This window comes from Pipistrellus kuhlii, unplaced genomic scaffold (genome assembly GCF_014108245.1).
Source record: "Pipistrellus kuhlii isolate mPipKuh1 unplaced genomic scaffold, mPipKuh1.p scaffold_m20_p_11, whole genome shotgun sequence".
Taxonomy (NCBI): Eukaryota; Metazoa; Chordata; class Mammalia; order Chiroptera; family Vespertilionidae; genus Pipistrellus; species Pipistrellus kuhlii.
This window is the reverse complement of record NW_023425416.1, coordinates 49,419,220-49,439,273: the sequence shown is the minus strand read 5'-3', so window position 1 is coordinate 49,439,273 and position 20,054 is coordinate 49,419,220. Positions and strand designations below refer to the sequence as shown.

The 20,054-nt window shown below is 46.2% G+C and overlaps 1 protein-coding gene across 1 annotated transcript in view; it reads right to left on the bottom strand.

Annotated features, from left to right (window-relative positions):
* CNTN6 (contactin 6) overlaps positions 1–20,054 on the bottom strand; it is a 123,411-nt gene that overhangs the window by 80,121 nt on the left and 23,236 nt on the right. The window contains exons 2-3 of the mRNA XM_036432111.2: positions 15,700–15,835; positions 7,807–7,982 (exon numbers count right to left, since the gene is read on the bottom strand). Of these exons, the coding sequence (XP_036288004.1) occupies positions 7,807–7,982; positions 15,700–15,835 (312 nt within the window). The remainder of the gene's footprint in view (positions 1–7,806; positions 7,983–15,699; positions 15,836–20,054) is intronic.

The window sequence follows — 20,054 nt, the reverse complement described above, 5'->3', positions numbered from 1 at the left end:
CACACACACACAAACACACAAACACACAAAATGTTATTGCACTTGTGCCTCTATCAGTCTTACCGATTCAGTAAGGTGCTGCCTGAACACTTCAAACCCAATATTAGATATGCAGGGCTCCCTCACTCCAGCCCCTCCCCTGTCATTCAGATCTGAGAACCCCTCCCTCCCCTCCCCACATCTTCTACATCCCGAATACCATCCTTTCTTGTAGGAGCAGGAAAAGCAAAATCCCACACACACCTTTCCTCTTCAAAGAGGCCCCCTGCCTCCAGCACTGGTTGCTGCCCTCAGAAATGGGTGGGTGTGCCCCAGTTCCCACAGCTTCTAAGCACAGGAAACAGTTTAATTCTGAACGCTGAGGCCCTTGGGGGCACTTGCTGAACCACCAGGCTAGACAAGAGGCTCTTAACCAGAGCTTCACCCAAGACACACACACCCAGAGCTGCCCCCAAACCAGAGACGGTGCTCAGCTTCTCTCTCTCGGAGCCTCAAAAGCAATCTCAATTATCTGTTACTTTGAGGACCTGGAGTCTCATTTTAAGCTCTAAGATTTTTTTCAGCCCTCCTTCTGCTTCCTACCGGCAGAATACCATGTCCCCTTCCTGGGTCTTTCTGAAGAAGGCTCAACATCCAATGCTGTGCTGAGTCCCTAGGACAGAGGAACCCTGGTCACCTTCAGCACGCAGGTCCCATGCAGAGCTATGGCCTGTGTTTGACCGACAGCAAAACATTTTAGTGGGCGAGAAAGTGCTAGTACCCTGCACAGCAAAAGGGGATGGTGAAAGATGCCAAGAATCTGGTCAGGGACATGGACCTGGTGAACAGGGCAAGGCAAACGCCCCATTACATCTCTGCTGCCACTGCTGGCAGTGCAAGCCTCGGCCCGACCTGGTTATCACCATCTGAGGCTTGCCTGCGCCTTGGGTGGGCCCTAAGTGGCTGGGGGGCTGAAGGGACTGGGGGACTCCGGAGGCAGGTGTACAGCCTAGGAGGGGCTGAAGGGACTGAGTGCTGCCATCTTTGAGGGTGTGATAGTCAATTAGCATATTCCCTCCTTATTGGCTGTGGGCGCCACCATCTTTGAAGTTAGTACAGTTGATTAGCATATTCCCTCCTTATTGGCTGTGGGCACCGCCATCTTTGAGGGTGGGACACATATTCCCTTTTTATTGGCTGTGGGCACTGCCATCTTTGCAATGGCATGAGGGTTAATTAGCATATCCCCTCTTTATTAGAAATGATGGTGACACCTATTAGTGTATGTGTGGTTGCTTTCATCTCATGGCAGTGGTGACCTTGGCCTGCCAATCCAAGATCTTCCTATGTGGAGGCTTTTTCCAGAACAGATTTGCTGACCCTGTTCCGCCCGGTCACCGACACCCCTGCAGGCTAGCCTTCAATCACGCCAGCCCAATGGATGCATGACACAGACCAGGAGGGGCTCTGAGCGGGAACTGAAGGTCCCCTTCCACCCGGATGGGTGGCCATGAGCAGAGGGACCGGAATCCAGCTGGCCTGTGAATCCTCAGGAGCCATGATACGCGAAGGGCAGAACAAGGGGAAAAGTGGAGAAAGTTGAGTTTTCACAGATCTAATCCCTGGGTACAAATGAAACTTCTTTTATTTGAAAAAATGACCTGTTTCCAAGGACACTTTTTTATTAAAGGTGTTTCTGAGTCCTCCTCTGATTGCTCCCACATAACCATGCACCCAGGGCCCGGCCACCACACACACACGCTCTGTGACACCTCCAAGGAGAGATGTACCTGCATTACAAGAGCGACAGGGAAATAACCCTGCTGATTTCATTACTTTCTGTTCAATGAAACCCTTATTTTATTGTTGACACTTCCACAACCTCCACTCCCTTCCCTCTGGCCCCCGAAGAGCCAGCAGTACCAGCCAAGCATCCCCGGGCCCTGACTACTGCTTCTGATGATTTACTGGGATCTCGGTCACACGCTACAAGGAGAGTCGGGGAGATAAAAGGAACTTCGCCCACGCTGCAGGTAAAGGAGCTGGAATAATAGCCTCTCTTTTTGCCTCCTTTCAAAATATTAAACTTGATCCATCAGAACGTATCAGCTCTGGGACCAGAACCTGCTCTGTGGTTAACAATATGTCAGTCGCAGATACTGCTTCCCAACATCGCCTGCAGAGAGGGCTTTGGGATAGGCTGCGGTGGGAAATGCAGAGGGGCGCACACCAAGCCACATCGGGACAAAACGGAATGGATGGGACGGACTCACAGGCACCATCCCCTCACTGTTTCCCTTCAGACACCCCATTGGGTCCCAGTGGCTGCCTTTGAGACCTCAGCATCTGACCTAGTCACAGGGACAAGAAGAACCAGAAACCACTAAGGTCTAGGCTGGGCTGCCATGTTGCAAGTCTGCCTTTGGTTGAAAAGTGGACTTTCTGGCCCAGCCGATGTGGCTCCGTGATTGAGCAGGGAGGCAGGTTGTGAGCTCAATCCCTGAGTTGCAGCTTGATCCCCAGTAGAGGGTGAGCAGGACTCAGCTGACCATGATTCTCATCATGTTTCTATCTCTTTCTCCCTCTCCCTTCTTCTCTCTGAAATATATATATATTTCATATTTAGGTAGTAACACAAAGAAAACGTTCACATTTAAAATGTAAAAACTATTTTTTTAAGCAACTCAATTTCCTAATATCTACTCTAAGGATATGATTGGTCAAATGAGTAAAGGAATATATAGTGATACCATCCGATGACATCTCACAAAATCCATTACCAGCCAATTATTTGGAACAATACAGGGAAGTCATAGAAGCAGAGGAGATGCTTGAGGGACACCTGCCCCTGAGACACTCCAGAGGGCCAAGGCTCTCAAACTGGGCGCCTGTGGATGAGTCAGAACCACTGTGTGTGTACTGCCCAATGCTGGGCTCACTGGACAGGGATTAACTTCATTAATATTCATGTCTATGTTAATAGCCGCCCTCAGTCAGCCAGACTTGCCAAGAAGCAATGTCACAAATCCTGATGCTGACTCGGCCTCGTTCCCTATCCTTTTTAATGAAATCACTGGGATTACTTTCTAAATGAACAGTGAGAACAGTACAAAGGCGGAAGCAGAGAGCCTTCCAAAAAGCCGAGAGGCACCTGGCACAAGCCGGGTCCCGGGCCCAGCTGTTTACATTTCCTACTTTTGCTTAAAACTGAAGGAATAATTAAAATAAATCCTTTGGGCTCCAGGGAGAAAACCCTAGTAACAAGGACTCCAGGAGCGCTTATGGATGGGCTTTCTGGAAGAACTCCACGAGGGTTCTATAATCTCCATTCATAAAAACAGAGTTGGTTTATGCAAAACAGCTCATTAATATGCACGGAGGTAGGCCTCTCAAGTGGGTGATTCTAAAAAAGGGGAGGGGGGACCTCCCTGCAATTGACTTGTTAAATCAGGTCTGTGGACCTGGACTCTTTCTCATTTGCATTTCCCAATGTCAGGAGCAGAAAGATTGCCTGGGAAAACTGTATTTCTGCCTGCGATCACTGTTGGAAAACTATCGCTCAACCGCATTTCTCCTTGTTCTTTATTGCAATGGAGTTTGTTTTGTTTTTATTCCAGTACATTTGTTGTGCTTTTTTAAAAAAGTGCCTGCAGTTATATTTGAGCAGATGTGCACTTGCAGAAAATAGACTGTACTTTGCTTCCTGCTTCCACATGTGTCTGGCACATAGTAAGTGATCAATAAACATGCATGATTGGCCTGTGGGAATGGATAGGAGAATGGCCAAGTTAGAGTTTGGAACTGTAGATTACATCTGCATTTCCTCTGGGGAAAAAAATGATCTCAATGTTCTTTTTAAAGTGGGGAAGGGCTTGCAAGGAGCCAGGACACCTATAGGAAGGGTTATTAGGAAACATAAATCACACTAAAATGAGATACTCTTATATATCCTCTCAAAATGCTAACATTTCAGTAAGATTCAGAATACCAGAATTACCCAGAAAACATTGCTGGTAAAAGAATAAATTAATAAAATCACTATGGATAGCAATCAATATTACCTTCTAAAGTTGTAGATACTATCATGTATTCCCAAGTAGCTCGTAATTCTATTCTCCAGTACATGCAATGGAGAAATGTGTGCATAAATGTTCCAAGAGACATATGTGAGATTAACATTCATCCTTGTCTCTACAAGACATCTCAGCTTCCATTGACAGTAGAAGTCATTCATAAATTATATAGTATAATGTATAATAAATTACAGTATATTCTATAGTATAATAAAATATGATATAAAATGGGACTGAATGAACTAAAGTCACCTATAACAGTATGAATGAATCTCAGAAATACTGTTGGCTACAAAGCCAGACTTGAAGGCACATATCTTGTATTGCTCATGTAAAATTTAAAAAGGCAGTATCGCCCTAGCGGGTTGGGCTTGGGGGTAGAGTGTCAGCCTGCAGACTGAAGGGTCCCAGTTTTGATTCCGGTCAAGGGCATGTATCTTGGTTTCAGGCTCCTCCCTGGCCTGGGCCCTGGTCTGGGCTCCTATTGAAGGCATCCAATCGATGCGTTTCTCTCTGTCTTTCCCTCTCTCTTCCATTCTCCCTAAAAATCAATGGAAAATATATGCTTGGGTGAGGATTAACAAATATTTTAAAAAGGCAGTGTTTATTATAAATGTGCAGGTCCAGAGAGTGGACAGGAGGATGATGGGAATGGAACCTGAGGAGGGTGCCAGGGAGGGCCTCTGGGTGGTGGCCACACCCTGTCTCTGGATCAGCGTTGCTGTCTGTTTATCTGTCTTGTCATCCTCTCTCAGGCTGATGCTACTTGGCAAGGACAGTGCAGACCTTAACACCTTAAGCCGCGGTTAACCCTTCCAGAGCTTGCCACCCAAACCTCTTCACGATTTATAGGTACATCCAAGCCCTTGATTCTCATTTGCTCTTTAGGAAAGTAACATTGACTGTCTATGGGTAGTAAACCCCAGAAGAAATGTCATTGGATTCTTTGGAGCAAATGAGACTTTTGCTGTCATTCCCAGCCCATTCTCAGCAGCAAACTCTCTAAGAGCCACACTCCTACTTCCATAGCGTGTGTCCAGCAGTATGGAGTCATCAACAAGGGATCCGCTTTGTGTTTCTCTCTCAGCTCCACACATGGGATCTCTCCATCTGGATGGAACAGACCCCTCACCTCCCAGCAACCTCCTCTCCCACCTCGCACAGCCTGTGCGGCGTGAAAGTGCAATTTTATTCAAATAGACCCAAAAGATTAGGTCCCGCTGAATGTAAGTAGAGGTGGGAGGTGAGAAAAGGCCTGGGTTTTGAAAGAGTATCATTTCCGATGAGGCACATAAATAGATGCCCAGTGGTGATGATGCAGGAAAAACGAAGATAAAGCGTTGGGTGATCTACTTCCCTGTTGATTTCAAAAATAAATATAATAGCGGCTCACTGTAATTCAGCCACGCTGCTGCTCTAAGTCCATTTGTCTGAGAAGAGAATTATTCTTAAAAGCAAAGACAAAGCTTTCTCCTGGAAATGATACCAGTTGGGGGTCACCTTATTATTATATTAGGAGGCATTGGAATATTAAATTCATTACCATGTTGCTTGGTGCTTTTTCCAAAAGGAGAGTGAAAAAGTGATACTTATTTCCAACTTTCTTTTACGTAGGAAACTCAAGAAAAAATATTCCTTTGTCTACTTCATGTCCTGATGTACAAAAAAATAAAAAAATTTTAAAAAATTAAAAAAATTAAAAAAAGCCGAAACTGGTTTAGCTCAGTGGATAGAGTGTCGGTCTGCTGATTGAAAGGTCCCAGGTTCGATTCTGGTCAAGGGCATATACCTTGGTTGTGGGCACATCCTCGTTGAAGGGTGTGCAGGAGGCAGCTAATCGATGTTTCTCTCTCATCTATGTTTCTAGCTCTTCATCCCTCTACCTTCCTCTCTGTAAAAAATCAATAAAATAAAACAAAACAAAACAAAAAAGTTAGGCCCTAATTGATTTTGCTCAGTGGATGGAGTGTCAGCCTGCTGAGGACTCAAGAGTCTCAGGTTGGATTCCAGTCAAGGGCATGTACTGGGGTTGCTGGCACATCTTCAGTGGGGGTGTGCAGGAGGCAGCTGATTCTCTCATGGGTGTTTCTGACTCTCTCTCCCTCTCCCTTCTTCTCTGTAAAAAATCAATAAAATATATATTTTTTTAAAGTTAGAAGCCACCTAGCATTTCCATTTATATTTAGATATGCGTTACCCACTCCACGATTATCAGAGACTTTCCAGTTTCCAAATGTACTGTTAGGTGTTATTTTTAAAATTCTCCTGGGTCTTAATTTCTCTTTCAGATAAAAATGCACTTTATCACCATATCATCAGGGTCATGTTGAACTGGCTTTGCATTTCTCATGAAAAGTTAAGATATTCTACAGTGATCAGAGCCCACGAGGCTTTCATTATAGCATTTCTTTCTGTATGTGAGGGATTTTGTTTTTCCTTCCTGTGAAGACCATGAGCAAGAGACTGGATTGAAAACACACCTTGAATATACATGTTCGAAACCCAGCTAAGGGACGGAGAGGGCTCTGGGAGGACTTTCGCCAGAGAACTTGGCTGCTGTCTGGGACCACGTGTTTTATTCATGTGGATTCTGCTTTATTTCCTCCATCTAAAGTTGTACATGTGCATGTGTACATGTGCATGCTTATCTATTTATGAATATATATATCCACATACATGCAGGGTGTCACCAAAAAATGTATGCACATGTTGACAGCTGATTCTATTCCAGTTGGAAATGAAATGTAATTTATTAGACACTGCATCCGTAATTGTTCAAAGTGTGTATATATTTTTCAGAAACAAGGGCAGCACCAAATGGCCTCCATACGGAGAACCTCCATGTGTGGAGCAGGGTCTGAAGGACATAGACCTGCAGGGGAACAGACCAATTATCAATCCACACGCTGCTGAGAGCTGAAGTAATTCCACAAGGTGGACTCTGCCATGTGTTCCATTAATGAAGTCTCATAGTGAGTACTTGTTCATCACGCTAACGGACAACAGGCCCTTTCCCTGAGCATTAGTCCCTGGGCCACAGTGGGTCCCCTGCAGGGTTGGGAAGTGCTGCAGGGGTGGGGGTGGGGGTGCTGCAGGGTAGGGTGGGTGCATGGCAGCCCACCTCCTGCTCCACCCCCCTCAGCAGAGAGAATTACCTGGATTGCACAGGGACATCCCAGACCCTGGAAGCACTGCCTATAAAGGACATGAGGCACTCTGTCTATTGCTCATCTGCTAATGTCCCCAAATGTCACCGAGGTAATTACCTGGTGACATTTGTGTGACGCCGCCAGACAGTGTTCGGTTAATATAAAGTCCGCCTGCGGCAACCACTGTATTTCCACCTGCATCGCACTGTGGCCCGAGACCACGTCCCCGGGGGAGCAGCCACCTCCCCAGGCAGCCCTGCCCTCACCTCCCCGCTGCGGGCTCTGCAGCCCAACATTCAACACGGAGGACCAGGATGAGGAGGAATGGGGCCTGTGTCTTTGCATGTATTTCCATATGGAACATGTTTCTAAATATGATCCCTGAGATGCGGTGGAATGGTCTTCTATGGAACCGGAGTCCTTTGAACCCGGGTGTCTGGATTCCCAAAACAGGCCGTGAAAACATTCACCTCCGTCAATTCCTGTTTGCCCTCAGAGAGCAGTTGAGTGGCAAAGCCGGATTGTCTTCTAAAGTGCATGTAATAAAAATACTCCATTTTCATAGTCACAGCAATTACAAATCCCACCCCCCCCCCCAAACTCACATGCAAACTGGAGCTTCGCTGTCTGACTCAGAGCCGTGCCCAGCGGGTTGGTGGCCAGACACTGGTAGGTGCCCGCGTCCTGGTCCCAGCGTGGGCTGCTGATCGCCAAGTTGCCTCCGTCCAACCTGTGGTGCGAACTCATGGAAAAATCCAGGTCTGTGCCATTCCGCCTCCACCTTCAGGGGAAAAAATCACATTATGCTAATCATCTAGAGCCGGCCTCTGTTGGTCATTCACAGCCTTGGTCATTCCATGCATGGATTAGAAAGCCCAGTGTGGCTCCATGCAGAGACAGTCCTACCAGTTCCACCAAAGATACCTGTGCCCACCAGCTCAGCAAAACCAATAAGCAGGATACTTGAAAGATCTACTGTTGCCTGGCTAGCGTGGCTCCGTGGTTGAGCACCCATTATGAACCAGGAGGTCACGGTTTGATTCCGGCCAGGGCACAGGCCCGGGTTGTGGGCTTGATCCCTGATAGGGGGAGCGCAGGAGGCAGCTAGCCAACGACTCTCTCATCATTGATGCTTCTGTCTCTCCCTCTCCCTTCTTCTCTGAAATTAAGACAAATATTTTTTAAACAAAGATCTACGCTTTATGAATTACAACCATTCACCTAAATGAGTACAAAGAGGCAACGGAGCCCTCACCACGAGAAAGAAAATGATCCGTCAAGAACAGGGACCTTCTTACTCCTCGAGCAACTTTTCCAGCAGCGTGGCCATCGCACTCGCCCGGAGCTGACACCGCGAAATGAAATGTCAGGATGATTTAGGGAGAGACATGTGGACGCATGTGTTACAAACGGCCCAGGAAAGATGGCCGAGATCTCATGGAGCCGGGCGGAGGCTGATAACAACCCGACAGTGGCCTGGTGGCCACGGAACACGCCCGGCCCTGCGGGTCTCTTCCTGGGAGAATCAATCACTCCGAATCAGCTCCCGGGGCTCGGAAATGCCACGCTGGCCTGAGACTGGCACCGCACAGACGTGGCTCAAGAAGTTTTTACTTTAGACAGTCTGCCAGCTTGGTTATCAGTGAGCAATGCTCTAGTCCCGTGGTCGTCAAACAGTGGCTCTCGAGCCACATATGGCTCTTTGGCCCCTTGAGTGCGGCTCTTCCACAAAATACCACGGCCTGGGCCTGGGTGAGTCTATTTTGAAGAAGTGGCGTTAGAAGAAGTTTAAGTTTAAAAAAAAATGGCTCTCAAAAGAAATTTCAATCGTTGTCATGTTGATATTTGGCTCTGTGGATGAATGAGTTCGCCAACCACAGCTCTAGTCCATGAATTGAGTGGGAGGAAGACCTCGCCATGCTTTATTTTTAAGAACCAGAAGATGCTCTGGAAATGCCCGTAGGCCATTTGAAGAGGAGCGAATGCCCAGTGGTTATCTCTAATTACACCGCCTCGAACCCCCTAAGTTTCGTCAACATGTCTAGGCATGTAGAAGCGTGGATATTGCACAGTTAATGAGATGCATTATAAGGACACGTGTGTGTGTATTCATGTAAGAAGCATTTAGGAGACTAGCCATGGTGGCTCGGTGGTTGAACATTGATCTATTAGGTCTAGTAATAATTAATGTCGTTTTCTAATACTTTTTTAAATCGAATTTATTTAAACAATACAACAAAATTTAATCAACAATATAGTTGCCGTTGTTTTCTACTACTTGTGCCCAACACTCAGGAAGCATTTTAAGCCCTCTGTTGTAAAATTCTTGTGATTTTGATGCAAAAAATTCGGTCAATGCATTTTTGAGGCATTCTTCATTATTAAATTTTTTTCCAAGAAGAAAGTTTTGCAAAGAACGAAACAAATGGTAATCGGAAGGGGCAATATCAGGAGAATATGCAGGTTGAGGGAGAACTTCCCATTCCAACTGGCACAGTTTTTCAGCAGTGATTCTTGCAGTATGCGGTCATGCGTTATTGTGAGGAAGAATTACGCCCTTCCGATTAATCAGCGCGGGTTCTTTTTCTCTTAAAGCTTGGGCTAACCTTTCCAATTGGGCACTATACACTGCACTTGTAATGGTTTGGTTAGATGGTAAAAGTTCAAAATGAAGAATTCCTTTAAAATTCCACCAAACACACAACATCACTTTTTTTGCATGCAAGTCAGGTTTTGGCGTGGGCTGCGGAGCCTCATTTTTGTCCAACCATTGAGGCCGCCTTTTCAAATTAACATACAGAATCCATTGTTCATCTCTGGTAACAATTTGCTCTAAAAAGTGGCTAGCCTTTCCCATGGAATAGAGCCAGTTTACAAGGATTCCTCCGGTCACGCTAAGATCAGACTAAACATGTGAGGGGCTGGGGCTGGGGTGGGGGCGGAGGAGGGGCAGGGAGTGGTGAACTGTAAGAAAGGAATGACATTTTACAAAATTCTTCCCAACAGCACTGACCTTTTCAGGAGCATCCTAAACACCATGGAGAGAGACGGCCAGTGGCTACCACAGCGAAAGCAATACCGACACAGGTACCTCACCCTCCACCCCGGGAAATCCAGAGTAATGGACCCCACACCAAATCCATCCGAGCTTTGGGACCAGCTCTTCCCTTTTAACTTATTGATCCCATTCTGTGCACCTCCACTTCTTTTCACTAGAGAATTTGAGGACCACAGTCTAAAAAGCTGCATTTCCCTTCGCTGAACTTCCTGCCCAATGTGTGCACTTTCTCTTGTCCTCAACGTTAAGAGAAGCAAGTGGTGAAAAGCGTCCTTTCCAAGCGTGTCTCCTGCCCCCACTGCCTCCCCTCCACGGGGTCACACAGCCTCACCGCGGCTCCCCACCACGTCCCGGGCCTGGAGCTCCCTTTCCTTTCCGAGTGAAGCAGACCCGGCCTGGGCTCGCCAGGTCCCCTCCGTTTGGAAATCAATCACGGGAATAAGTGCTGTCATCCTTACATGCTCCTAATTAAGCCCCGTAATTGTTTCTCCACACACATGCAGAGTGCTCGGCGTTGCTGCAGCCAATGAGTCTCTCGCAGTCGCCCCATCATCATTCCCGTCACTCGGAGCCACGATTATTACCCCGGGCACACAGACCGGGGCCAGCCTGGCGTGGGCCATCCTAATTAATACGTCTGAATCGATGGAGAGAGAGGCGTGTGAACTGATTCGTGTGGTGGTTGTGCACGCGTTCCAGATAGGACCGCACACCAGGGAGAATTTTGGTGAGGGAAAGTGCTTTAGATGATTACTTTAAGCATCTAATTAATATCATAGCAATCCCAAGGAACATAATGGATTCAAATTAAAATCTTGACCTTTTGCTGGAAACATTCTTCACTATTGAGACGTTAAGCCCTGAGTCAAGAACAGCATGGTTGGGGCCATGTCTGTCCGCTTTCTGCCATAACGCAAGCATACGCGTGCGTGTGTTTATAAGTGGGTGGGTGCACATGTGTGCACACATGTGCATGTGTGTGCACGTGAGGTTTAGGGGGTGTGTATGTGTATGTGAGCATGTATGTTTCAGAACTGGGCCTTGGTTTAGAACCGGGGTGGGGAACGTCTGGCCTGCAGGCCGTGTAAGACCTGAGAATTCACTGGGTCTGGCCCTGCTAAAGCATGAGGGGAGAGTTCATTCCATGTTGGACCACATGATCAATTAAAAATATTGGGCAAGCCGAAACCAGTTTGGCTCAGTGGTAGAGCGTTGGTCTGCGGACTGAAGGGCCCCAGGTTCAATTCCGGTCAGGGGCATGTACCTTGGTTGCGGGCACATCCCTGGTGGGGGGTGTGCAGGAGGCAGCTGGTCGGTGTCTCTCTCTCATCGACGTTTCTAGCTCTCTATCTCTCTCCCTTCCTCTCTGTAAAAATCAATAAAAATATATTTTAAAAAATGTTGGGCAAATTTTAAAGTGGATCATTGCGTGTGGCCCGCAAACGATGTTATGAGTATCCAAACGGCCGTTGGCAGAGAAAGGTTCCCCACCCTGCTTTAGTGCACGGGGTGGAGGGCGCCTTCACAGTGCCTGTTTCTGGGCGCATCCCTGCACCTCTGAACAGAACTCCGCAAGCTGGACGGTTTGCAGCCTCGCAGGGTCGGGCCACGTGCCCTCCTAGTACGTTCGATAGCATTGCCCTGTGGGGAGACCCTCTGGTGCAGGCCAGTGGTCGGCAAACTCATTATCCACAGACCCAAATATCAACAGCATGATCGAAATTTCTTTTGAGAGCCACATTTTTTAAACTTAAACTATATAGGTAGGTACATTGTTATTGACTTAATTAGGGCACTCCTAAGCTGGCCTTTGCTAAAAACTCAAGGGGCCAAAGAGCCGCATGTGGCTCGGGAGCTGCGGTTTGCCGACCACTGGTCTAGTGTATCGTAAGACGAGTCCTCAAATTCCCACAGAACTCATCGCCATCACTTCTAAATGCGCACAGCAACTTCCCTCCTGTTTCATGGGGGTCTAGGAGGGGGTGACTGAGGAGGAGAGAAGCCGAGGGAGCACTGGTGTGGTTTACTTCAAATCTGGGCCCCTCTGGACCCAGGAGTGCCTCTCTGACCGGGGGTGAGGGGTTGGGGGGATAGGCGCAGCTGGAGAGGGGAGCCCCTGCGGTGAGCAGGCCTAGAGCAGGTGGGGCACACATCCTCGGTGACCTTCACAGACCTGTCTCTGATGACAGTGGATGTGGCCCATGTAGTAACCTCTTACGTGTCAACTCACTTTTCCAAATAAAACGCGTCCTCTGAGCGGGGGCTAAGCTTACTGCTCTCAGGGATCCTAAACTTTCTAGGGATAAGCCATCCCACCCACGTGCCATCTTTGGGGACCTCGTGCTCCTTCCCTTGGCAGAGCTCTCTGGTTAAACTTTGTTATAAAATAGAAGGATCTTTCCATGGGAAGGCTTCTGTCCCAACTTGACCGACGCGTCTACATCTTCTTGCTTTCCCAGGATCTAATTTGTAACGGTGCTTTACTCTGTTTAAGTGACACCGGATAAGTTGCTTTTTAAAAAAAAAAATATATATATATTTATTGATTTTTTTGCAGAGAGGAAGGGAGAGGGATAGGGAGTTAGAAACATCAAAGAGAGAGAAACATCGATCAGCTGCCTCCTGCACACCCCCCACTGGGGATGTGTCTGCAACTAAGGTACATGCCCTTGACTGGAATCAAACCTGGGACCCTTCAGTCTGCAGGCTGATGCTCTATCCACTGAGCCAAAAAACAGTTAGGGCTAGAAAAGTTGCTTTTATACTAGTTCCAAAATTCTGCTCTAAAGATTGCTTTTTCCCTCATGGGATTTAATTTGCTAAAGGGAATTTACTAAAGAAATAAAATGAAATACCCACACAGCTCAAAATCAGCTCAATAAGGAAGCTGATGCCAGGGGGCAGGAACGGTACTTCTAAGATCACGCGAGGGCACACACAGGGTGTCAGAGTGGGGACTAGCGTCACGGCCCTTCTTCACTCCAAGTCAACACCTCCTTTTTCGTAGGGCTTCCCACTCTATCCACATGACCTCAGATCATGTGAGGCCCTGAACCCCAAAGATTTTCCTCCATCTCACTCACCCAACCTAAGACGAAGGTGGTTACAGTGAGTTTGTTGCTATAAATTTACGTTAGAAAGGGTCATACTGAAACAACTTCGCATGTTGTTGCTAATGGGCATAATCTGAGACAACCTCTGCCCGTTGCTTCATTATCAAGGAATTTGGGTCTGAGCCTGATATGTTAGTACCCCCGAACCCATTCTTTCCTCCATCCTTTCAAAGCCTCTTGCCTACTAGTGGTTTATGCTATAATATTAGAGATGGGCTCACCAGATCATGGGACTGGACCAAATTGCCTTTTAGCCTCCTAAGTTACAAGTATCTGAGCAACAAAAGCCATTTAACAGCCCTGGGATTTGTAGTCTCCTCATTCTGTGTATGTTTTTATAGACAAAACTAATGGGTGAATTACCTGGAGGACCATTGTTTTATATTTTTTCTGCCTGTTGTAAATCCATAGATATCTTATGTAAGTACCTGATTGATTGGTGGATAGGCTGCTTCTTGTACTTAGCCAATAAGGACTCATAGGGACTCACAGATTCTTTTCCTTCTTCAGCAAACTCTACCGACTCTTATGAGCAATCAAATTTAGCCCTCAAAAATAAAATTACAACTTTAAGTATCAGGTGAAATGAAAAATGTTTTAGTCAGCTATTTATAAATTTAACCACACGTTAAATTAAATAAGACAGTTCATTATTAAAAAAAAAAAAAAATCAACCAACAATACAAAATCCATTTGTTAAGGGAGTGATTTTTCACCTACAGCTGGGCTCTTTGGTGTGAGGTGTAAGGACATGCAGCCTGGGTCAGTGTATGAGAGTTACACGAGAAGACATCACCTTTCAGTTGGGGGGAAACAAAAGTTGCAGAAATTTGCTCAAAAATTACAAGTGATAGTTGTCTTTCTTTAGCTCTGTGCAGTGGAGTCATTAGTCATAATTAATCTACATAATTTTAAGATCAAAGTAGTTATATATGTAAATATGGCATTTTTAATGCAACATCAAAAGTAGGCAAAACCAGTTTATTTTGCCTAATGGGCTGAAATTGTTACTTTCTGTGTGTTTATTCAACTTCCCCGATAAAAATTAGGATTCTTGAAAAATGCTTTTCAAACCCCACGTTACAAGAGTCATACTAATATTTATTCTGTCTTTTCCTATATCCACTCTGCATATGCAATTCTCACCAACCAAATACCATTATTATTTACACTAGCATACTAGACCCGTGCATATACTTGAAAATGTGCACATTCCATCCCCAATGAGGACCACATTCTGCCTTCCCTGCAACCTTATAAGAACAGAATCGTTCCTGACCCCTCCTCCCCATTCACATGTGGGAGACCACGACTCTTTCTCTTCTTTGCCCACAATAAAAGCACTGTGCTGCCTCAGAAGGCGCAGAGCTGTCTTTCAGACATTTTCTAAAATCAATGCTTTTGGGTTGATGGGCCCAGCAGTGGGGTCACAGGAATTTATCAGATACAAGAAAGCTTCTGCCGAAACCGGTTTGGCTCAGTGGTAGAGCGTCGGTCTGTAGACTGAAAAGTCCCAGGTTCGATTCCGGTCAAGGGCATGTACATTGGTTGTGGGCACATCCCCGGTTGGGGGTGTGCAAGAGGCAGCTGGTAGATGTTTCTCTCTCATCAACGTTTCTAGCTCTCTATCTCTCCCCTTTTCTACTCTCTGTAAAATATCAATAAAATATATTTAAAAAAAAAAGAAGAAGAAGAAGAAAGAAAGAAAGAAAGAAAGAAAGAAAGAAAGAAAGAAAGAAAGAAAGAAAGATTCCATCTTGATTAACTGCTTTTAGGGGAACCTTTACCATCGTCATCACCATTGTGTGGGGGGCAAGGGAGGCGGGAGCCTCACCCTGGGAGGGGACTACAGAACGGGCCAGCTCCGTGGTCCTTCCAAGCTAGGACACATCTCTTCCTCTCCTTCCTGCCTTTTCCTTTCATCCTCCTCTTTATTTTCTGTCCAATGTGTCTTCCTTCCCTCCCTCTTTGCTTCCTTCCTTCTTTCCTTTCTTTACTTCCTCCCTCCCTTCTCTTTCTTTTCCCCGTTTTTTCTTTCTGATCTAACCTCAACGTGACACTGCGTGGCGACAATGTCAAGAATAACTCTTCTCAGCAAACCTGATCAATAAACGCAGTCCGAGTAGTGACTGCCCTTGGCGGGGAGGGTGCTTGCTGCCTGGAGAGGGGGAAACTTAGGGAACTAACGTGTCATCTCAGGACAGTGGGCACACAGTGGGACACTGAGCCCCTCACAGCAAACGGGGGTGCTCTGAGCACGTGATTACGGGTATGTTTTACCCCAAAGTCAGAGGAAACTGGCCTGGTGCCAAGAGGCAGGACCCTACCTGTAATGGGGTGGAGGGTAGCCGGTCGCAGCACAGCTCAGGGTGACTTCTGACTGTGACGAGGCCAATGGAAAAGTGACGTCCTGCGGCTCCTGCGTGAAGACGGGGCGGCTGGACGGCCCGGCACCCTGGTCACCTGGAGAAGGAAGGATCACGCCAGGTGAGAAACCACAGCTCTCAGCGAGGCCCCAGGCCTGGGGGATGTCAGGTCAACACACACTTAAAGGGCGCGCACTTTGGAACAGTCTCAGACACACAGAGAGCACCGGGAGGAGAGTGCAGAGGATGTCTTGAGCCATCTGGAGTACTTTTGCAAACTGGTGTCCATCCTCCCAAACAAATCAGCTTGCATGTCCTGCAAGGGTGGTCTTGTGCATAACCAACACAAGCCACCAAATCGGCAACTAATGCCCACCCAGCACCAGCATCTGGACTTCAAGTCCCAGGTCACCACTTTCCAGAAGGAAACCCTTCAAGCCAACAGATCTTCAGCACCTCCGTTTCTACTCAATGAACGGATGTGGAAAACAGGGCGTGTGGAGGGCAGACAAGTACCGTCCAGGAGGAAAATCAGCTCAAGGAGTCCTAAGAATTTCTCTCAGTTGGTTCGTGCTATAGACACAAAAAGGTGTCTTATTGTTTTTTAAAGAAAAAAAAAAGAAGAAGAAAATATAATTTAATATCAACATAAAAAACAAACAGTAGAATCAGATAAATTAGGAGGTTGCAAATGTAAGGGGACAAATTGCAACCGCATCTTTAAAAATCTAATAAATCAATTAGGATAGGCAAGAAACAAAATACACAACTACTGAACATCAAATTACTGACATAAAAGGGTAATTTGAAATAATTATAAAGAATGCAATTGAAAAGCACAGATAATAAAGCAAATGAAGGAAAGGCAATGAATGAAAAAGGCATAAGATGACTCAGCATGACACTCTTTGGTGTCACTGAGCTGGAAGGGTCCCTATGAGTGGATGGAACACACCCTCCAGGGCCCTCAGAGAGACACCTGCTGGCTGACTGACGGCCCTCAGGCCAAGAAACACTTTGGAGACCCAGACTGCAACAGCAAGTCATCTGAACGACTGAAGCCCGGCCGGCTGCTCAGTGGTTGAGTGTCGACCTATGAACCAGGAGGTCACCGTTCGATTCCCGGTCAGGGCACATGCTTGGGTTGTGGGCTTGATCCCCAGTGTGGGGTGTGCAGGGAGCAGCTGATCGATGTTTCTCTCTTATCAATGTTTGTAACTCTCTATCCCTTTCTCTTCCTCCCTGTAAAAAATCAATAAAATATATTTTTAAAAAAAGAGGAGGCCTTCCTTCCCTGGCTGCCGGTACCAGGTTCCCTCTGGCACCCGGGACCCAGGCTTCCCTCACAGCCCCGGCTTCATCCGGAAGGTGGTCTGGAAGGACTTCCAGTCTGATTGGCATATTACACTTTTATTATTATAGATGTAATTTTTATTTCTTTTTTTTATTGATTTTTCACAGAGAGGAAGGAAGAGGGATAGAGAGCTAGAAACGTCGATGAGAGAGAAACATCGATCGGCTGCCTCCTGCACACCCCCCACTGGGGATGTGCCCACAACCAATGTACATGCCCCTGACTGGAATCGAATCCGGGACCCTTCAGTCCGCAGACCAACTCTCTATCCACTGAGCCAAACCAGTTTTGGCTATAGATGCAATTTTTAAAGCATAAGCACGCTGACCTTTTAGTGTTACTTAGTGAATTTTTTATAAAAACTAAAGGGAATCTTTTAGAAAAACAATTTTTTTTGGTCTTAAATCATCATTTATTCAAAGTTCAAAATTCTATTCATTTTTACTTATTTCAACTTAAAATTTAATTCCAATATTAAAAGTAGCATTTATGGTATGATCCCATTTTAATGAAAGTATTCTTCTCTGTCTATGCATTAATCTGTCTACATGTTAATCTACCTCCTCTATATATGCACAGAAAGATGGCTGCAATATTACCTAATTTTAATAATTTTATGATGAAAAATTATTAAATTTGGGTAATTATTATTATTATTATTTGCATAGCTTTTCATAGTTTGAATAGAAAATTAACACACATCTTATCCTATATAATAAAAGCCTAATATGCTAAGTGTCTGGTCATACAGTCCTCCGTTCAAACAATCAAAGCATAGTATGCTAATTATATGGTAAGGCCACTCAACCACTCACTATGGTGTACACTGACCACCAGGGGGCAGATGCATGGACTGGCAGGTTAGCTTGCTGCTGGGGTTCGGCTGATCAGAACTGAGAAAGATGGGCTGGACACATCCTGGAGCCTACTACCTCCATATAGTCCCTCCCTGGCTGGCCAAACTCCTGTGTCCTTCCCCAGCCCTGATCATGCACTAGTGGGGTTCCTCGGCCTTGCCTGTGCCCTCTGGCAATTTGGGACCCTTTGGGCAATGTCAGAGAGCAGGTTTTGGCCTGATCCTGCAGGCCAGGCCAAGGTACCCCACTGGTGCATGAATTTGTGCACCAGGCCTCTACTGTTAAACAAAATATCTATTTTTTTTTTTAATTATGGAAAGAAGTTAGAAGCAAATATGTTGATATGGTAATCTAATTTTTGTCGGCCTGAATGGCTTGTCTGTTCTTTTTTGCACTTTTGCTACAGCTTTAAAATTTCCAGTTATGCTCCTCCTCCCAGAAAAGAAATCCTGGATGGAGTCATGTGTATTAAGTACAGAGCACAGTACCCTGCACACGACAAGCGCTCCACAGAGGTTCATTCATTTCCTTTCCTTCCCTCCCAGCACAGGAAGCGCTTGCAGACTCCGTGTCCTCCACGTCAGGAGTGGGACTGGACTGAGTGATGTCTTATATTTGGGAGGTGATTTGTGGTTTTCAAAGGACATTACAAGCACCAATTAAGAGATGAAATCCCTGCGGTCCCCTTGGTGAGACACACATTTCCAATCTCATTTAATTGATGAATTTAAGGCTAATAGAATCGGGCATTCTCTAACTCACTGGCTCATTTGGGAAGACTCAATAGCTTGGTGGTGGTGAGGTATGACCTGTTGGTACTTATTTATTTCTGGGTATTTTTAAGATATATTTTTTATTGATTCTAGAGAGGAAGGAAGAGGGATAGGAGATAGAAACATCAATGCTGAGAGAGAATCATGGATTGGCTGCCTCCTGCAGGTCCCCTACTGGAGATCAAGCCCACAACCTGGGCATATGCTCTGACCAGGAACTGAACTGTGACCTTCTGGTTCATAGGTCAAAGCTCATCCCCTGAACCATGCCAGCTAGGCAATTCCTGGATGTTTGTGGTTACCAACACCTTAAAGCTTGATTCAGAGCAGGGAAAAGTCTAGCTTGTTGGTTCACTGTCAGGTCTCTTGTGGTGAACTGTGAGATGATTCTCAGGCTGGAATGGAGTTAGTAAGCATTGCAGGACTGCCTGGCTTCACCACATGTGCCAAATCCGTCCCGCCAGGCCTTGCAATGTGGCCTGCACCGCGCTGTCATCACTGCACTCCGCTGCGTTTCCATCACAATGACAGTTTATGACTGTTCAGTAAACCATTCGGCCCGCAATTTAGGCTGGATTTTAGATTTTGACCCCTTCTCTGATTGAGTTCGACACCCCTAATCTACACTGTCAGCAAGCATGGGAAACATTGGTTTTCTGGACCAGCAAGCTGTGACTGTGTGGCTGACCCAGTGTTTGCTCCAGATTGTACTGTGGGTGGTGTCCCTGCCTGTCCTCGGTCCACAGCTAGGTTTAGGTCCAGGGATGCTCCCTCCACAGCGTACCCCAGAGCCCTGGCTGTGTCTTGTAAGGCTGGCCTCTGCCTGTTTCCGGACCACCTGCTATTGCTGTCCAAGCCCCAGGCTGAGGTCAAGATGCCTGCCCTGCAATTGGGTTCTAGCAAGATAATCAATCTCCTCTCTCTTTCCAATTTCCCTTTGTCTTCCCAGCAAGTTAAAAAAAAAAAAAAATTAAATCCCTCAGGGAGATACCATCTAATTTCCAGGGAAGGAAAAGTAGTTTCAGGGAGGCCCAGAGTGTTACTGCAGAATTAGAGGCAGACCCGAGTCTTACATTTTCTGATATGAGGGTATTTATGAAAAACAAGTAAATAGATTTAAAGCTATTCCTTTACTATTTTTAAAAATATGTTTTTTATTGATTTCACAGGGAAAAGGAGAGGGAAAGGGAGACCTAACCGGTTTGGCTCAGTGGGTAGAGTGTTGATAGATCAAAATGAGAGACCTAACCGGTTTGGCTCAGTGGGTAGAGTGTTGGCCTGTGGACTGAAAGGACCCGGTCAAGGGCATGTACCTTGGTTGTGGGCACATCC